Here is a 20,582-nt window from a genome sequence, read left to right on the forward strand (position 1 = left end):
ACGCCAGTAAACAACACCAAAAGTTTAAATGTTCCATTGAAAATAAAGAACATTACACACTGCACTCAAAAATCCGTCAAAATGTTTGAGTATGACTTTGAAGCCGCACTGCTTGATGGATTGTCGGCCCATTACGGCTACCGTAGTCAGAGATACAAGTATTACTATGGTGTGTGTGTATAAGGACCGCTAAATGGCACTCATTAGCAGACATATTATCTGGCGTTTTGTTTCACAATAATATGCAAAACCAACTTTTCTTACTTTCTGGTACCTGCTGATGTGTATTTGAGATCTGCATAAGTCCTGAAAATGTGTGCGTGTCCGCCTTTGTAGTCCGTGACGATGCCGTAGTCGATAGAGGAAAAAGAAGACGCCTATCTTCTTGTTATTCGACAATATCAAAAGCTCTATTGACGGCCAAATGTATGTCATTCATATTTAATGGAATGGAATGTAACTTGATTGTCAATCGAATGGAACTTTATTGATATTGCACTTAAAAAGTACAAAAAAAATAATTTACAGTACAAACCCTTCCAGGAACAGTCTTACAGTATATAGGGTAGACAGAACAGGAAGACTAATGGGTCGCCACAAGGTCGGCGCACCGCAAAAAAGATAGGAAAAAGGTAAACATGATGAGAAGGAAAAATAAACAAATCCCAAAGTAAGCTCCTATGGTCCTATAGTCAATGGGTGCGTGTTTGTCTTAGGGCTGGAAGTCGCGCCGTTCGGCATCGCGGGACAAAGTCAACATCCCCAAGTGGGGAGGTATTCAGTGCCTCTTTCGCATGTTTACTGCATGACGCTGCCAAGTCCAACGCAGAAGGAGCCAAATTGTAGATAAGGCTTGTTTTGCTTAGACCGAGGAAAACACATTCCAATGTGTGCTGTAAGTTGTCCGTTCTGGCTCTCAAATCGATCATAACTTCGCCTTGCAGAGCTGAACCAGTTTCTCTGAGATGTTATCCAATTTGCGATTCAGTTCGGAAATCGCCAAACCTGAATTCCCCCAGCTCTGCCCATCCTTCAATCATTTGTGGCAGCTTTGGGGTACGTACACTGCAAAAAGTCAGTGTTCAAAAACAAGAATAAAAAATACAAAAATTATACAAAAAAGTATTTTATTTGAACTAAGCAAAATTATCTGCCAATAAAACAAGAAAATTTGGCTTGTCAAGACTTTCCAGAACAAGTAAAACTAGCTAACCTCAATGAACCAAAAAATACCTTAAAATAAGTATATTCTCACTAATAACAACTGTACTACTATTATGAGCACGTATATTCTTTTGTTTTATTAAAAATAAAACAGCAAAGTCCATTTGGCTGTCATCTGTTTTAATATGAGACACAATTGTGTCAAAGTCATGATTTTTTTTTTTCATGCTTGAAATAAGAAATGATTACTTTAAAAAAGTAGTTTTATACTTGTGAGTGTTGATGACACAGCTTTGCAACAGTTGATATTCTAGTTTCAAGCATGTTTTACTCAATATAGCTCATAAAATCTCAGCAACAAGCTGTAATATCTTACTGAGATCATTTAGGACCAAAACCCTTAAAACAGTGGTTCTTAACCTGGGTTCGATCGAACCCTAGGGGTTCGGCGGAGCCTCCGCCGCGGAGGTCAGGACTTCTCCCTATCGGCGTATTATGGATACCCCCAAACAATGTTCCCTCTAATTTTCCATATGCGTGGACCTACTCAGTAGCCTTGTGGTTAGAGTGTTCGCCCTGAGATCGATAGGTTGTGAGTTCAAACCCCGGCCGAGTCATACCAAAGACTATAAAAATGGGACCCATTACCTCCCTGCTTGGCACTCAGCATCAAGGGTTGGAATTGGGGATTAAATCACCAAAAATGACTCCCGGGGGCGGCACCGCTGCTGCTCACTGCTGCCCACTGCTCCCCACTGCTCCCCTCACTTCCCAGGGGGTGAACAAGGGTGATGGGTCAAATGCATAGGACACATTTCACCACACCTAGTGTGTGACAATCATTGGTACTTTAACTTAGATGTGCACACGGTGGTCACACCAGCAGCACACCTGTTCCAAACCTGACTAAATACCATGTTAAATGTTTTATTACTATAATCAAATGACAGCAGTAATTTCCATGGGATTATTTTCTAAAATAAGTGTTTTGGCCCACTTACAATGACAGTAACACAACATATTGTTTTTCATGAGCTGTGTACTAGTATTGTATGTCTGGGTGGGGGTCCTGCTTTGGAAATAATTTGTACCCCTTTCCGATATCACATTTAGTTCCCACTAAAACATTCACATGTTGCACAATGAGATGTAAACATGCGATCATGTGTACATTACTGTAACTTTCTGTCTGTAAAATATATCTTTATTAGTATTTCTTTAATATAATAACATCATTTCATGATTAATATTTATAAATTAAGATTAAATTAAGATTTTTTTTTTCACTAAATAAGGGTTCGGTGAATGCGCATATAAAACTGGTGGGGTTCAGTACCTCCAACAAGGCTAAGAACCACTGCCTTAAAACAAGTAAAACGCTCTAACATAAAATCTGCTTAGTGAGAAGAATTATCTTATCAGACAGAAACTAAGCAAATATCACCCTTATTTGAGATATTTAATCTTACTAAGATTTTAGTTTTTGCAGTGTAAAACAGCATCTTCCAATGTGTCCATACACCAAGGCAACGCTGTGTACATTGTCTATATCGCGATACGTGGAGAAGCCTTTTTGGACAAAAAGATCTTCAACAAACAAAAATAGTCAAGTTTCCTCTAGTCCAGTGGTTCTCAACCTTTTTTCAGTGATGTACCCCCTGTGAACATTTTTTTAATTCAAGTACCCCCTAATCAGAGCAAAGCATCTTTGGTTGAAAAAAAAGAGATAAAAAAGTAAAATACAGCACTATGTCATCAGTCTCTGATTTATTAAATTGTATAAAAGTGCAAAATATTGCTCATTTGTAGTGGTCTTTCTTGAACTATTTGGAAAAAAAGATATAAGAATAACTAAAAACTTGTTGAAAAATAAACAAGTGATTCAATTATAAATAAAGATTTCTACACATAGAAGTAATCATCAACTTAAAGTGCCCTCTTTGGGGATTGTAATAGAGATCCATCTGGATTCATGAACTTCATTCTAAACATTTCTTCACAAACAAATAAATCTTTAACATCAATATTTATGGAACATGTCCACAAAAAATCTAGCTGTCATCACTGAATATTGCATTGTTGCATTTCTTTTCACAGTTCTTTTTGACAGACATTTAAAAAAAATCTCACGTACCCCTTGGCATACCTTTAAGTACCCCCAGGGGTACACGTACCCCCATTTGAGAACCACTGCTCTAGTCGACCTATGAGGATTACCAAACCCGGCTTGATGTTTTTTCCCTTCAAAGCCCTTCATGTGACCCTATGTGACCGTTCCTAAACTTGTTCTACCCGTCAAAACGCAAGATGAGCTTTGTGACGTACAGCTTTGCTTTCCGAGTGATCTGCGTTAAAGAGCTCTGTGTGATTGATAAGCTCCGAGTCAGTCAAGGGTGCTCTTGACAGTGCACACTTCCTGCACATGTGCATGGCACCCCTTCTTTACACTATTTTAATTTTCACAAGTACATTTATGTTGTTAGCATGACATGATGGATGTCATGTTATATTTGATGTTAGATGTGGCTCACAAACTTGAAGGGCACAGCAACAAGAGTGTTGTTTATCACTAAATGGTTTGTTTACCCGTACAGACTTGAAATTACACTCACCTAGATACTTTATACTGCAACAAGCATGTTGACCTGTGTCAGACTTTTACTATTTACTTCGTCCTGCAACATGCACTGCAAAAACTGAAATCTAAGTAAGATTAAATATCTCAAATAAGGGTGATATTTGCTTATTTTCTATCTGATAAGATAATTCTTCTCACTAAGCAGATTTTATGTTAGTGTTTTACTTGTTTTAAGTGTTTTGGTCCTAAATGATCTCAGTAAGATATTACAGCTTGTTGCTGAGATTTTATGACCTATTTTGAGTAAAACATGCTTGAAGTTGAAACTAGAATATCAACTGATGCAAAGCTGTGTCATCAAAACTCACAAGTATAAAACTACTTTTTTAAAGTAATAATTTCTTGCTTCAAGCATGAAAAAAAAAATCATGATGCGCATATCATTATGTCAAGATAATGGCACTAGCATTTACTTCATTTAAGAATATTTTTCAACATATTGAGCAAAAAGTGCCCTTGTTATTAGTGAGAATATACTTACAAACCCCGTTTCCATATGAGTTGGGAAATTGTGTTAGATGTAAATATAAACGGAATACAATGATTTGCAAATCATTTTCAACCAATATTCAGTTAAATATGCTACAAAGACAACATATTTGATGTTCAAACTGATAAACTTTTTTTTTTTTTTTGCAAATAATCATTAACTTTAGAATTTGATGCCAGCAACACGTGACAAAGAAGTTGGGAAAGGTGGCAATAAATACTGATAAAGTTGAGGAATGCTCATCAAACACTTATTTGGAACATCCCACAGGTGAACAGGCAAATTGGGAACAGGTGGGTGCCACGATTGGGTATAAAAGTAGATTCCATGAAATGCTCAGTCATTCACAAACAAGGATGGGGCGAGGGTCACCACTTTGTCAACAAATGCGTGAGCAAATTGTTGAACAGTTTAAGAAAAGCCTTTCTCAACCAGCTATTGCAAGGAATTTAGGGATTTCACCATCTACGGTCCGTAATATCATCAAAGGGTTCAGAGAATCTGGAGAAATCACTGCACGTAAGCAGCTAAGCCCGTGACCTTCGATCCCTCAGGCTGTACTGCATCAACAAGCGACATCAGTGTGTAAAGGATATCACCACATGGGCCCAGGAACACTTCAGAAACCCACTGTCAGTAACTACAGTTGGTCGCTACATCTGTAAGTGCAAGTTAAAACTCTCCTATGCAAGGCGAAAACCGTTTATCAACAACACCCAGAAACGCCGTCGGCTTCGCTGGGCCTGAGCTCATCTAAAATGGACTGATACAAAGTGTTCTGTTTTTGAACACTGACTTTTTGCAGTGTGTATGTTGAACGACGTCCGACTTGTACTACTTACTTTGTACTGCAGCAAGTATGTTGAACTATGTAAACAAGAACGCACTCAAGGCGCCGCCACCAAACTGCACCGTTTAGTGCATCTGATTGGTTCATTAGTTCTATCTCCATCTGGATCTACATCTGCTTAATAATAAGCTTTAAACACTCTTTGTTATGTTTTCCAGAAACAAAATAAGTCTTGTGTGGGAAACTTAGCCAGAGTTATTTCAATACCAAGAAGCTGATACATTACCTTTTTTGGCACAAAAAGGATTGTAATTCATACCTGTTAGAAAAAAAGGCATAAAAATGTTTATTGCTACCTGACAAAAGTGCAATGAATATCCAGCACAAATGTAAATGCAGCAATCAATCATCTTTATTTTCATAAAAGTACTACTTTTTTATCATAATTATGTTATTCCTGTAAAATTATGACTTTTTATCCTAATTATACAACTTTATTCTACAAAATCCAAAACCAGTGAAGTTGGCACGTTGTGTAAATCGTAAATAAAACCAGAATAAAATGATTTGCAAATCCTTTTCAACTTATATTCAATTGAATAGACTGCAAAGACAAGATATTTAAAAGTTCGAACTGAGAAAAGTAATTTTTTGCAAATATTAGCTAATTTGGAATTTGATGCCTGCAACATGTTTCAAAAAAGCTGGCACAAGTGGCAAAAAAGACTGAAAAAGTTGAGGAATGCTCATCAAACACTTATTTAGAACATCGCACAGGTGAACAGGCTAACTGGTAACAGGTGGGTGCCATGATTGGGTATAAAAGCAGCTTCCATTAAATGCTCAGTCATTCACAAACAAGGATGGGGCGAAGGTCACTAATTGTCCAACAGTTTAAGAACAACATTTCTCAACAAGCTGTTGCAAGGAATTTAGGGATTTCACCATCCACGGTCCGTAATATCATCAAAAGGTTCAGAGAATCTAAAGAAATCACTGCACGTAAGCGGCAAGCCCGTGACTTTCAGTCCCTCAGGCGGTACTGCATCAAAAAGCGACATCAGTGTGTAAAGGATATCACCACATGGGCTCAGGAACACTTCAGAAAACCACTGTCAGTAACTACAGTTTGTCGCTACATCCGTAAGTGCAAGTTAAAACTCTACTATGCAAAGCGAAAGCCATTTATCAACAACACCCAGAAACGCCGCCGGCTTCGCTGGGCCCGAGCTCATCTAAGATGGACTGATGCAAAGTGGAAAAGTGTTCTGTGGTCTGACGAGTCCACATTTCAAATTGTTTTTGGAAACTGCGGACGTTGTGTCCTCTGGATCGAAGAGGAAAATAACTATCCGGACTGTTAAAGGCACAAAGTGTAAAAGCCAGCATCTATGATGGTATGGGGGTGTATTAGTGCCCAAGGCATGGGTACTGGTAACTTAAACATCTGTGATGCCACCATTAATGCTGAAAGGTTTTGAAGCAACATATGTTGCCATCCAAGCAACTTGTTTTTCATGGACGCCCCTGCTTATTTCAGCAAGACAATGCCAAGCCACATTCTGCACTTGTTACAACAGCGTGGCTTTGTAGTAAAAGAGTGCGGGTACTAGACTGGCCTGCCTGTAGTCCAGACCTGTCTCCCATTGAAAATGTGTGGCGCATTATGAAGCCTGAAATACCACAACGGAGACCCCGGACTGTTGAACAACTTAAGCTGTACATCAAGCAAGAATGGGAAAGAATTCCACCTGAAAAGCTTCAAAAATTGGTCTCATCAGTTCCCAAACGTTTACTGAGTGTTGTTAAAAGGAAAGGCCATCTAACACAGTGGTAAAAATGCCCCTGTGCCAACTTTATAGCAATGTGTTGCTGCCATCAAATTCTAAGTTAATGATTATTTGCTAAAAAAAATCAAGTTTCTCAGTTCAAACATTAAATATCTTGTCTTTGCAGTCTATTCAATTGAATATAAGTTGAAAAGGATTTGCAAATCATTGTATTCTGTTTTTATTTACGATTTACACAACGTGCCAACTTCACTGGTTTTGTGTTTTGTTGTAAAATGACTTTTTAATCATAGTTCTGCAAATGTATTCTTGTAAAATGATGCTATGGGACTAGAGTGCAATGAATATCCAACACAAACCTCAATGCAACAGTCTGACACATCACCCTGTAACGATCGGGAAGTGGTGCTCGCACTGTGACACCAAAAGTATATTTAGTTACAAAAGTGCAGCAAGGGAGTGCACAAGACGCACATTTTATTTAGAGGAAAGTAAACACACTCTCTAGGCAGAGAAGCACTCACTATGAAGAGTTTACAGGAAGAAAAAAAGTATACTGATCTAGCCCTGCACTATAAATAGGAGCCTTATTGGCAATTACATGTGTCCAGGTTGCCAATCAGGTTAGGGGGCCAGCGCTCAGACTGAAAAAGTAGTGGAGGCAAACAAGAAGTGGAAACCAATATAAGAGCGCTGGACAAGAGGATACAGAAACTAAGGAAACAATAAACAAACATCCAAGGCAGTCATTAGGATAAGGATGCTTTTAATATAATTAATAAAAGATTATATTTGAACATCCATAGCTAATTGCTAGTGGACGTTTTATGTTAGGATAGAATTAGATAGAAAGTAAAGTATAAAGTTCACAAAAAATAAGGTAAAAAAAAAAACAAGAGGGAAACATTAAAGAACGCAAAGGACATTAAAAGAGCACAGAGCTGATGCAAAGAGCTGCCATTTCAAGATGTATCATTTCTACATACGGCTACAAATGTAAAAGGCAACGAAAAATCAAACAATGAGCACTAATTAATACATATTGTGCACATACGATTGCACCATACATAGACAAACAACAACTCTGCTGGGGGGAGGGGGGGGGGGGGTGCAGCATGGCCAAAGACAGGAACAGACCCAACAAAGCAACCAAGAGAGCCGATATAATAATGACAAAATTAAAGGAGAACTGCACTTTTTGGGGAATTTTTGCCTATCGTTCACAATCATTATGAGAGACATGACAATGGATGTTAATTATTTTTTTTGCATTCTAAATATTAAATACCGTATTTTTCGGACTATAAGTCGCAGTTTTTTTCATAGTTTGGCCGTGGGTGCGATTTATACTCAGAAGCGACTTATGTGTGAAATTATTAACACATTACAGTAAAATATCAAATAATATTATTTAACTCATTCACGTAAGAGACTAGACGTATAAGATTTCATGGGATTTAGCGATTAGGAGTGACAGATTGTTTGGTAAACGTATAGCATGTTCTATATGTTATAGTTATTTGAATGACTCTTACCATAATATGTTACGTTAACATACCAGGCACGTTCTCAGTTGGTTATTTATGCGTCATATAGGGATGGGCGATACCACACTTTTAGGATTCGATACGATGCTGTCACGCCAATTTTCTTCCCATCACAAAAACCTTCCTAACCCCCATTTACTTCCGGGGTCATTTCCGCTTACGTCAGTTCCTCTTACGTCATTGACAGCGATCGATAGCACTTCGTTTGACTCTTTTTTATAATACAGCGTTAACAAAACGTCTGAATTATCAACAATAACGTAATGACGTAAGTAAGAGGAACTGACGTAAGCGGAAATGACCCCGGAAGTAAATGGGGGTTAGGAAGGTTTTTGTGATGGGAAGAAAATTGGCGTGACAATACCGATACTTTTTCTTGCATTTTCATCGATACTGATACCGATACCGATACCAATAATTTCTTATTGGCAATTTTTTGTCAGTCAAAAATATTATTACTATTGTTATTATTTAAGACAAATCACAAGACAAATACAGACCATTTATACCACATTTATTATGGTCAATATATAATAAAAGTAAAATTAAAATAAATAACATAAATATGAAAAATAAATTAAATATTACATATAATAATAACTATATATTATATATAATAATAATTAAATATTAGGGCTTTCCAATTAACAGTCAAATCCGAATTGCAAGAAGCTGCAGTTATTTTTTAAAGTTTGTGATATAATTAGCAATTAATGAAATATGAAATAGGCTAATGTTTTCGAAATGTAAGAAATCATGTTACAGATTAAAACCAAAATCACATTCAATCATATATTCAAGATTTTCTTGGAAAAAAATAAAACTGTAATGCAAAGATGAAGAATCTCCAAATTGTATCTCTTTCCTATCTTGTTTTAAATACTCAAGCAATTTTCAACTAACAGTAAATTCCCCTGTGTGAAAATTATTTGAATTTAGGATAATCATTTAAACGAAAATATTCAGTAAAAATTACTAAAAAAAAACAAAAAACAATGCCTGTTTTAAGTCAACAATTGGACAACACTGGATATGCCTGGCTGCATCGCTGTCGGCTGGCTGTGTGTGTGTTGCACGTTGACGACGCTCATTTGCTGTCTCCTGTGACGTGACTGGGCCAGCTCTATACTCTGCCAGGTACAGGGGTGTCCCAGCACATAGTAAGTTAAGTAAGTCATCAAAAAAAAAAAGTAAGTAAGTAATAAAAATAAATAAATAAATAAAAAATAAAAAAAAGTAAGTAATCAAAAACATCTGAAAGTGATGCTTGCACCCCCCCACACGCCGTTTTTTGGTTTATATCGATACTTTTTTCAGAAAAGTGATGCCAAATGAGTAGCGTGTGAGTATCGATATATCGATACCACAGGATCGATACGCACATCCCTAGCGTCATATAACGTACACTTATTCAGCCTGTTGTTCACTATTCTTTATTTATTTTAAATTGCCTTTCAAATGTCTATTCTTGGTGTTGGGTTTTATCAAATAAATTTCCCCACAAAATGCGACTTATACTCCAGTGCGACTTATATATGTTTTTTTCCTTCTTTATTATGCATTTTCGGCCGGTGCGAGTTATACTCCGGAGCGACTTATACTCCGAAAAGTGTGGTACATGCGATCAAAAGTTTACAATGGAGCCTATGGGAGCCATGCAATTCCGACAATAAAGCCCTTAAAAAAACATCCAAACACCTCAAGTAGGGTTTTATATATAAGATGTAAGTATATATATGTATATAATGTAGTAACAGGCACATTTATAACATCATTGAATATTTATATATATTGATCATTTTAAGCAAGCGCGGCGCGTTAATTTAAAAAACGCATCACAACTTTTGCTTTTTTTTCCTTTATCACTGATTGTTACTCACTGCAGACTTTACGAGAGCCAACAAACATAATAAAACATCACTTGCTGTACAATGTCTGCTGTCATTAGAATGCCAACTGCTAAAGTGGTTATATATTCCCATTTAGATGACTCATAATCCTCACAAAGTAACGTTGTTGAAATACCTCGACTTCTTCTTCTGTCCAGGTGATTTATGATCTAAAATAAACTTACAGGGAGCAGGGAAGCGAGGAAGCAGCAGACCACTCGATGATGTAAACATAGGGACACACGGTGGTGATCACAGCGCCGCTATAAATAGTTTGTCTGCGTTGGCACTTATAATAACAATATCACTAATACTTGGTTAAAATTCAACTTACGAAATGTAAAAGGAGTTTTGTTGGCGCTTTTTGGATGTTTTTTTATTGGATTTTATGGGCGAATTAGAGGACCTCCCATGTTTTATTTACACTTATTCAATATTTAGAATGCATTAAAAAAAAAAATCCATTCGTTGTCATGTCTTTCATTATGATTGTGAACGATAGGCAAAATTCCAAAAAAAAAGTGCAATTCCTTTTAAAAGAAGAATGTCGAATCGTTGTTAGTGTTCTCTTGGTCCTTCACCTTTTATCAGAGGAAGAGGCTAAGCACCACCGGCTTCTGATAATCCTGCGGTTAGAGCCGACCGATCATGGGAGATGGTTGTCATGGAGATATGTCACGTGCTGACAAGCATTTTCAAGCCGTTATTCCTACTTATTAGTTAATGGTGGATTTATTTTGATGCTTGTGAATGGTTGTTGTAGAGGGACATGTACCTTTTAAAAACACGCAGACAATCCAGAAGACATCCCAGAAGGAGTCCTCAGGGTCTATCCATACAGCAACCACCACACAATCTTATTTAGCAGTCACTTTATTAATGTGATTCACAATTGATGTAGTTTTCTAATCGTGTCAAATTGCATTATCGCCAATAATAGTTAATATTGGGATAGCATATTATCATATTATTATTTGCAATGAAGGCAGAGGACAATAAATCACAACAACTGCAGTTTCAGCACATGAGATTATTAATTTATTTTATTTATATAGGTTATAAAAAATACTGCTTTTAAATGATCATCCAAACTAGAGATGTACGATAATATCAGCAGTCCGATATTATCGGACATCTCTAGTATAAGTCGCTCCGGAGTATAAGTTGCACTGGCCGAAAATGCATAATAAAGAAGGAAAAAAACATATATAAGTCGCACTGGAGTATAAGTCGCATTTTTGGGGGAAATGTATTTGATAAAACCCAACACCAAGAATAGACATTTGAAAGGCAATTTAAAATAAATAAAGAATAGTGAACAACAGGCTGAATAAGTGTACGTTATATGAGGCATAAACTGAGAACGTGCCTGGTATGTTAACGTAACATATTATGGTAAGAGTCATTCAAATAACTATAACATATAGAACATGCTATACGTTTACCAAACAATCTGTCACTCCTAATCGCTAAATCCCATGAAATCTTATACGTCTAGTCTCTTACGTGAATGAGCTAAATAATATTATTTGATATTTTACGGTAATGTGTAAATAATTTCACACATAAGTCACTCCTGAGTATAAGTCGCAGCCCCGGCCAAACTATGAAAAAAACTGCGACTTATAGTCCGAAAAATACGGTATATCTGTCAGTAAACTCGCCATGAAAGTGCTAAAACATACCGGTGTAGTGAGTTTACATTATTAACCCAAGGAAATGTAGTTATTAGAGAGTCCCGGTCGGACGGTTTTTCACGGGACACATTTCCGGTGTTGTTGTTTCCGGATGAGGACATGCTGCTCCGTTATTGATTTAAGTAAAGTCTGAATGTCATTAAAACAGTTAGCTCCATCTTTTGACACTTCTTCCACTCCCGTCCTTGCACGCTACACCGCTACAACAAATATGACGGGGAAAAGACGCTGCCGAAGGTGAGCCACGTAAATAAGACCGCCCACAGAACGGCGCATCCGGAAGCGACTGTCAGAAAGCGGCTTGAAGATGATCTGTAAAACATAATCTATGCAACATTTTGACCAAAGAACAAGAAGTGTTTTCAATTTCGAAAAAAATAATAATAATATGACTCCTTTAATGCGCCTTATAATCCAGTGTGCCTTATATATGAAAACAGATAAAAAATAGACCATTCATCGGCAGTGCTCCTTATAATCCGGTGCGCCCTATGGTCCGGAAAATACGGTAGTTACACGATTAAATGAATGATGATACAAATGTAGCAGCTAAATTGTGTGATAGATTGCATTCAGCGTGTTAATGGTCGTGTGTGTGTGTGTGTGTGATGTCTCACAGTGTTGTTCTTTACACTTAAAGCAAATGTGGGCGGGTGTAAGATGTCGGGCGCACAAGTAACATGGAAGGAAGCCAGGTGTTGATACTTAAAACCGCCAATGTGGTGTCGGTGACTCACGTTCTTGCTTCATCTGAGTTGATGCCTGGAAATGTACTCTACTGACTCGACTCCACTGTGTGTGTGTGTGTGTGTGTGTGTGTGTGTGTGTGTGTGTGTGTGTGTGTGTGTGTGTGTGTGTGTGTGTGTGTGTGTGTGTGTGTGTGTGTGTGTGTGTGTGTGCGTGCGTGAGCATATGAAAACAGACATCTCTTCAGACACACATTACATAATATACATGTATTATATCGTTGATAAAAAAAAACGATCTCAAAGATGTTCCACTGGAGGCGGATTTGTGTTCATGAGGGGAAAAATAAAAAATATGTTAAGCGATTGTTGTGTGATGGTGAAAGTAGCTTTGGGGGTTTGTTCATTCTCATGCAAACATTCCCATACACGAATCACAAGCTTGCATTTCTTTCATTCATTTTGGAGGCTCAGTTAGTTATGGAAGAAATATATACACTATATTGCCAAAAGTATTTGGCAACCCATCCGAATGATGAGAATTAGGTGACCTAATCACTTGGCCCGGTGTATAAAATCAAGCACTTAGGCATGGGGACTGTTTCTACGAACATTTGTGAAAGAATGGGCCGCTCTCAGTGATTTCCAGCGTGGAACTGTCATAGGATGCCACCTGTGCAACGAATCCCGTCGTGAAATTTCCTCGCTCCTAAATATTCCAAAGTCAACTTTATTATAAGAAAAGTGAAGAGTTTGGGAACAACAGCAACTCAGCCACCCAGTGGTAGGCCACGTAAACTGACAGAGAGGGGTCAGCGGATGCTGAAGCGCATAGTGCAAAGACTTTCTGCACAGTCTGTTGCTACAGAGCTCCAAACTTCATGTGACCTTCCGATTAGCCCACGTACAGTACGCAGAGAGCTTCATGGAATGGGTTTCCATGGCCGAGCAGCTGCATCTAAGCCATACATCACCAAGTCCAATGCAAAGCGTGGGATGCAGTGGTGTAAAGCACGTCGCCACTGGACTCTAGAGCTGTGGAGACGCCTTCTCTGGAGGGATGAATCACACTTTTCAATCTGGCAATCTGATGGACCAGTCTGGGTTTGGAGGTTGCCAGGAGAATTAATTAAATTAATTAAAGCACCAATGATTGTCACACACACACTAGGTTTGGCAAAATTATTCTCTGCATTTGACCCATCACCCTTGATCACCACCTGGGAGGTGAGGGGAGCAGTGAGCAGCAGCGGTGGCCGCGCCCGGGAATAATTTTTGGTGATTTAACCCCCAATTCCAACCCTTGATGCTGAGTGCCAAGCAGGGAGGTAATGGGTCCAATTTTTTTTGTCTTTGGTATGGTTTCAACTCACAACCTACCGATCTCAGGGCAGACATGCTACATTTCGGACTGCATTGTGCTGAGTGGGAAATTTGGTGGAGGAGGAATTATGGGTTTGGTTTTTCATGAGTTGGGCTTGGCCCCTTAGTTCTAGTGAAAGGAACTTTGAATGCTCCAAAATACCAAAACATTTTGGGCAATTCCATGGGATGGCACTTCAAGTTCATATGTGAGTAAAGGCAGGTGGCCAAATACTTTTGGCAATATAGTGTATTTCCAAGGTGGGATGCTTGCACAACATAGCTCTTGAAAGTTGAACGTAGTTTTTGCAGTGTTTCCCACAGAAGGAAGGGCCGTGGCCAGAGGTGTGGTGGGGGCATTGCTGGGGTGGTGCCAAATTACATAATTGTATAATTTACATAATTGGTTGTAACGAATATCAATTTTAAAGCTAAAAAAATATATACACACATTTATAGACAATCATGTGTTATTAGTTTTTATTATCCATCCATCCATCCATTTTCTACCGCTTGTCCCTTTCGGGGTAGCGGGGGGGGGGGGGGGGGGGTTATTAATATCAACATATGTATTTGTTGTATTTGTATTTGTATTGTTAAATGATATTGTTTTACTGTATTTTTTAATTGTTGCTGCTTATTTTATCACAACAATGTAACCCGAGCTGCACTTTGTACACCTGTGATTTATATACTTTTATTATGTTGTTATACAAACCCCAAAACCAGTGAAGTTGGCACGTTGTGTATACCGTAAATAAAAACAGAATACAATGATTTGCAAATCCTTTTGAACTTATATTCAATTGAATAGACTGCAAAGACAAGATACTTAACGTTCGAACTGGAAAACTTTGTTATTTTTTGCAAATATTAGCTCATTTTGGAATTTGATGCCTGCAACATGTTTCATTATCTGGCGTTTTGTTTCGCAATATTATGCAAAAGAAACATTTCTTACCTTCTGGTACCTGCTGATCTGTATTTAGGATCTGCATAAGTCCTGAAAAAGTGCGTGAGTCCGCCTTTGTAGTCCGTGCCCACACCGTAGTCGATAAGCTTCTGCTTTATGTGACATTGATCCTCCGCTGTTGCCATTTCTAATATAAAGTAGTGTAAAGTTCTTACTTATATCTGTCAGTAAACTCGCCATGAAAGCGCTAAAACATACCGGTGTAGTGAGTTTACATTATTCACCCAAGGAACTTAGTTATAAGAGAGTTCCGGTGGGACGTTTTTTCACGGGACACATTTCCGGCCTTGTTGTTGTTTCCGGATGAGGAGATGCTGCTCCGTTATTGATTGAAGTAAAGTCTGAATGTCATTAAAACAGTTAGCTCCATCTTTTCACACTTCTTCCACTCCCGTCCTTGCACGCTACACCATTTTTTTAACGTAATTTTTTGTATACATGTTACAGGTTATTTATCTTTTATTATTGAATGTATCAAATGTGATGAATATTTAATGGACCACAATGGAAACAAGCCTTTTCGTTTTTTGTGCCATCCTTTTGCCTTTTTTAAAGCATTACATGGATTCAATTATTTAAGCTGTAAATAAACTTCTCAATCAATCAATCAATCAATCAAACCGCTACAACAAAGATCTGCATAACTCCTGAAAAATTGCGCGCGTCCACATTTGTAGTCCGTGACGACATCGTAGTCGATAATCTTCTTCTTTTTCACTATCTTTTTGTTATGGGACATTCATCCTCCATTACCATTTCTAATATAAAGTAGTGTAAAGTTCTTACTTAGATATGTCAGTAGACTCGCCATGAAAGCGCTAAAACATACCGGTATAGTGAGTTTACATTATTCACCCAAGGAACTTTAGTTATAAGAGAGTTCCGGTGGGACATTTTTTTACGGGGCACATTTTCGGACTTGTTGTTGTTTCCGGATGAGGAGCCGCTGCTCCGTTATTGATTGAAGTAAAGTCTGAATGTCATTAAAACAGTTAGCTCCATCTTTTGACACTTCTTCCACTCCCATCCTTGCACGCTACACCGCTACAACAAAGATGACGGGGAGAAGACGCTGTCAAAGGTGAGCCACGTAAATAAGACCGCCCACAAAACGGCGCATCCGGAAGCGACTGTCAGCAAGCGGCTTGAAGATGATCTGTAAAACATAATCTATGCAACATTTTGACCAAAGAACCACCATTACATGTTATGTAGACCACAAGATAGTGTTTTACATTTAGAAAAAAATTATATATATATGACTCTGGAGGTGTCAACCCTTGTGTGGTGTTCGGGTCTGTGGGACCCGTTTTCATTTTTTATTAAAATAAAAATTATACAATTAAATAATTTTTCTAACTGAGACTCACTGACTTTGGCTCATTTTCTCTGAAGAACATATATCAGAATACATATTTAATGACCACACACCATACACCCCCCCTACACATTTCTATTACATATAAGATGTGGCGCTAATAGAAGTGTGGAAATTGATGTTCTGTGTACCACACACACACACACACACACACACACACACACACACACACACACACACACACTCACAACAGGCCTAGACAGGAGGAGGACAGAGTGTAGGTACACAGAACGTCAGAGGGTCAAATGTGCGAGAAAATGAGAGCAGACAGTGTTGACAAACAATGTTGCAACCTTGTGTGGGAACCGCAGGTGCAGAAACACAAAAGAAGAATCCCTGTGGGATGCAGAAACTGGCAGAGAAATTTTCCGTGCAACGTTCATATTGTTGTTACTCAGCCAGCGTTTGTGGGTCTGATGGACCCGTTGCATTTTGTGGCTTTTAATGCCTCACAATCAAACACTTTTATGTTAAAATACTGAACAGATGTTTATTGGGATAAGGTTAACACCTGTTCAGTATTTTAACATAAAAGTGTTTGATTGTGAGGCATTAAAAGCCACAAAATGCTACGGGTCCATCAGACCCACAAACGCTGGCTGAGTAACAACAATATGAACATTACACAAGGGTTAATGTGCCCTATAATCCGGTGCGCCTTGTATATGAAAAAAGATGGAAAATAGACCATTCATCGGCAGTGCGCCTTATAATCCGGTGCGCCCTATGGTCCGGAAAATACGGTACTTCTACCTCGGTTTTGGTGGCTCCTGTCAGTCACGTTTGGTGTAATCCGTTCCCGTCTCATTCCCTGCAGAGAGGGCAGCACCAGCATCTTGAACAACCTGCTGTCCAGGATGGAGCAGTACGCCAACAACCTGGAGAACCTGGTGGAGGAGCGAACACAAGCCTACCTGGAGGAAAAAAGAAAAGCTGAAAATCTCCTCTATCAAATTTTACCGCAGTAAGAAGATATGAAAACACTTTTTCTTGTCCTTCACTGCCAAGGCTGCATTTACAAGGAAGAACTTTATGTCCAATTCGGGGTTTAATAGCACTGTAAAAACACAACCCCTATGTCCACTAGCAATAACCACTACCATAGTGTCACAGTCATTTAATGAAGTGATAGAATGCATGCATTCAAATGCATCAATACAAATACATGTATGCACCAGACTGCAATACACTCATTTCAAATCATCAATGATAACATTTGTTGCTCTCTTAAAGTTACTTTTAAAATACATGAACAACTGGATTAACACCGTTGTTCAATTTACTGACAGATTTACCATACCATAACATACCAACTTTATTTATAAAGCCCTTTAAAAACAACCACGGTTGAAGAACAAAGGGCTGTACACCACAAAGAAATAGAGGCAAAGGACAGACTAAAAAATAACATTTAAAGCAGAAGTAAAATACACATTGAAAAATCAAATACAAATTACCCTAAGAACAATTTGTTAGATAAAAAGATAGAAGATAAAAAACAGTTTAAAAAAGTTTAAAGTCTCAGATTTGATGAAGTTAATCATGTGTTCGTTGGCTACACTTTGTTTTTTTTTTAAATAAAAATCGACAGTAACGTTTTGGCTGCAAATTAATTAATGTATAATATCAGAACGTACATTTTATTTGTATTAAAATATTTGTGTAGCTTTGTTTGAATTAACTTTTTAAAAAAAAGACCCCAATATTTGGACACAAATTCAATTTTATTGTCAAAATCTCATACAGAAACATTTTTTAAATGTGTTACAGCAGTGGTTCTCAAGATTTTTTCACCAATGCCACCTCAGAAAACAGTTGGCTCTCCAAGTACCACCATAATGACCTACATTAAAATACAGTAGCATAGTTGGCCTAAGTATTCATTAAAAACAAGGCAGAGGTTTTATTAAACAAGTATACATTTAACGTTTTTGGTCCCTGTAACATTACACACAGTTTGAACAATAACACTGTGTTTGAATATAGGAAAATAAACTTTAATTAAGTTATTCTTTGGTGTACCACTAGATCAGGGGTTGGCAACCCAAAATGTTGAAAGAGCCATAAAAAAATATCCCAAAAATATCTGTCTGGAGCCGCAAATTTTTACTTCATGTAAGTGTTATAATGAAGGCAACACATGATGTAAGTGTCTATATTAGCCTACTATCAAAATGACTAAGTGTCGCAGGCTGACGCAAATCTTCGTTGACAGAAATGTTGAAATGTAATATTTATTCTACACATTTTTACAACATTGGAAAACATTACTAAAACGGAGGCTTTTCAGAGGGTGTGATAATTCCTGGAAATGACTGGCTTAGAATGGCCAAAGGTATAGATGTGTGTGTCCAAGTTGAAGGAAACGGAAAATGCAAATAAAATGAGCTCAAATATACCTAAAATACGAGGCATAATGATGCAATATGTACATACAGCTCGCATAAATAGCATGTTAGCATCGATTAGCTTGCAGTCATGCAGTAACCAAATATGCCTGATTAGCACTCCACACAAGTCAATAACATCAACAAAGCTCACCTTTGTGCATTCACGCACAGCATAAAAAGTTTGGTGGACAAATAGAGACAAAAAAGGAGTGGTATTAAACACATCCTTCTGTGGCAGCATCAAGGAAAGCTGTGCGTGTAAACAAACTACGGTGCGTTTAAGGACTTCCGAAATTAATAGGACAAAATGGCGCGCGCCAAATACTCTCATCAGTGAAGCATGTTTAATATAAACAGTGGGATTTCTAACAATTAGGAAGGTTTGTGTCATGTTTGTCCTCCTACAGAAAATATATTAAAACACAAAATATAATTTTTTACCCCCGTCTTTTTCCATTTTCATACATTTTTGAAAAAGCTCCAGGGAGCCACTAGGGCGGCGCTAAAGACTCAAAAACCGCGCGTTGCCAACCCCTGCACTAGATGGAACGCCATCTTATTACAAAAAAAAAAATATATATATATATATATATATATATATATATATATATATATATTAGTGATGGGTCCGGCAACACCGATGCATCGGCGCATGCGTCGAGCTCATAGAGCGATACCCTGTGTCGGTGCGCGTATCGCTTTTAGAAAGTCACGGGACAGAACACGAGCTGTTTTGGTCACGTGACCGCTCATGAGCTGTTCTGGTCACGTGACCGCTCATGAACTGTATCGCACTGACGCCTGCGCGCCAAACTGTGTTTATTAGGAAGCGGCGCAATGCGTGTTGTTGACGAACACCGTTAGGGCCGCTTGTTGTCACTGTCACTCAAAGTTGCATTTCAAAATTACACAGAATAAATGTGTTTATTTTGTTTAGAGATGGGTTTGATTTGGTGCGCGGCATATATTGGCTGTGCGGCGCACGGTGTGCGCGGAGGCAGGGGCGGATTAAGAAATTTTGGCCCCCTGGGCCTGACATGGTCTTGGCCCCTCAACCCCCCGCGCGTGTGGGCGCACACACACGCACGCACTATGCAAGAAATACTGTATACTGTGAACAGACATGCACACTGTACTGTACAGAAGAGTGCACATACTGCACACACACTATTAGGTATACCACACAGACACTGACAAGCACAGGTTTCACACAGACACAGGGGGAGGGGATAAATGGCCTAAAAATAAACATTTTTGAAAATGATTACGCCCACTTCAGTGATGGTGCATTGGGTCATTTGAGAGATATTATGTATTGGAAGTTGGTAGCTATCATGAAATAAACCCCCCAACCCACCCAAAAAACTAAATCGGACATGATTTTTGCCCCCTTTTCCTCCCTTCTATCATTAAAAATAAAATAATATCTTAGGAAAACACATTGGCATAACGGCAGCTGTGCAGCAAATTGAGGCTCAAAGTCTGTATCTATTTGTGGTTAAGCTTGAGGAGAAGGAGAAAGGTAAAATGATAACATGCATCGGAGAGCACCACAAAGAAAGGTGTAGGCCAGTTCATGGTACAAGGGCTGCATGCAGGTCAAGATAGCCCATTTCCAAGAATGCTATAGTGGCTGGACAGGCACTGGACATGTCCTGAACTCAGTGTCAGACGTGGCTGCCGAATACTTGGATGAAGTGAAGCAGCTGACAGATCTCATGCTGCCCCATCTGAAGACTGTCCTGGCCAGGCAGAGGATGGATGAGGAGACCTTCCCAATGGACCCTG

At 38.4% G+C, this 20,582-nt stretch overlaps 1 protein-coding gene across 2 annotated transcripts in view; it reads left to right on the forward strand.

Moving 5' to 3' along the window:
- Nucleotides 1-20,582, forward strand: part of npr2 (natriuretic peptide receptor 2) — a 198,465-nt gene that overhangs the window by 145,405 nt on the left and 32,478 nt on the right. For both annotated transcript variants that reach the window (XM_062031569.1, XM_062031570.1), the window contains exon 16: nucleotides 17,222-17,368. In XM_062031569.1, the coding sequence (XP_061887553.1) occupies nucleotides 17,222-17,368 (147 nt within the window). The remainder of the gene's footprint in view (nucleotides 1-17,221; nucleotides 17,369-20,582) is intronic.

Source organism: Entelurus aequoreus, linkage group LG21 (genome assembly GCF_033978785.1).
Source record: "Entelurus aequoreus isolate RoL-2023_Sb linkage group LG21, RoL_Eaeq_v1.1, whole genome shotgun sequence".
NCBI lineage: Eukaryota > Metazoa > Chordata > Actinopteri > Syngnathiformes > Syngnathidae > Entelurus > Entelurus aequoreus.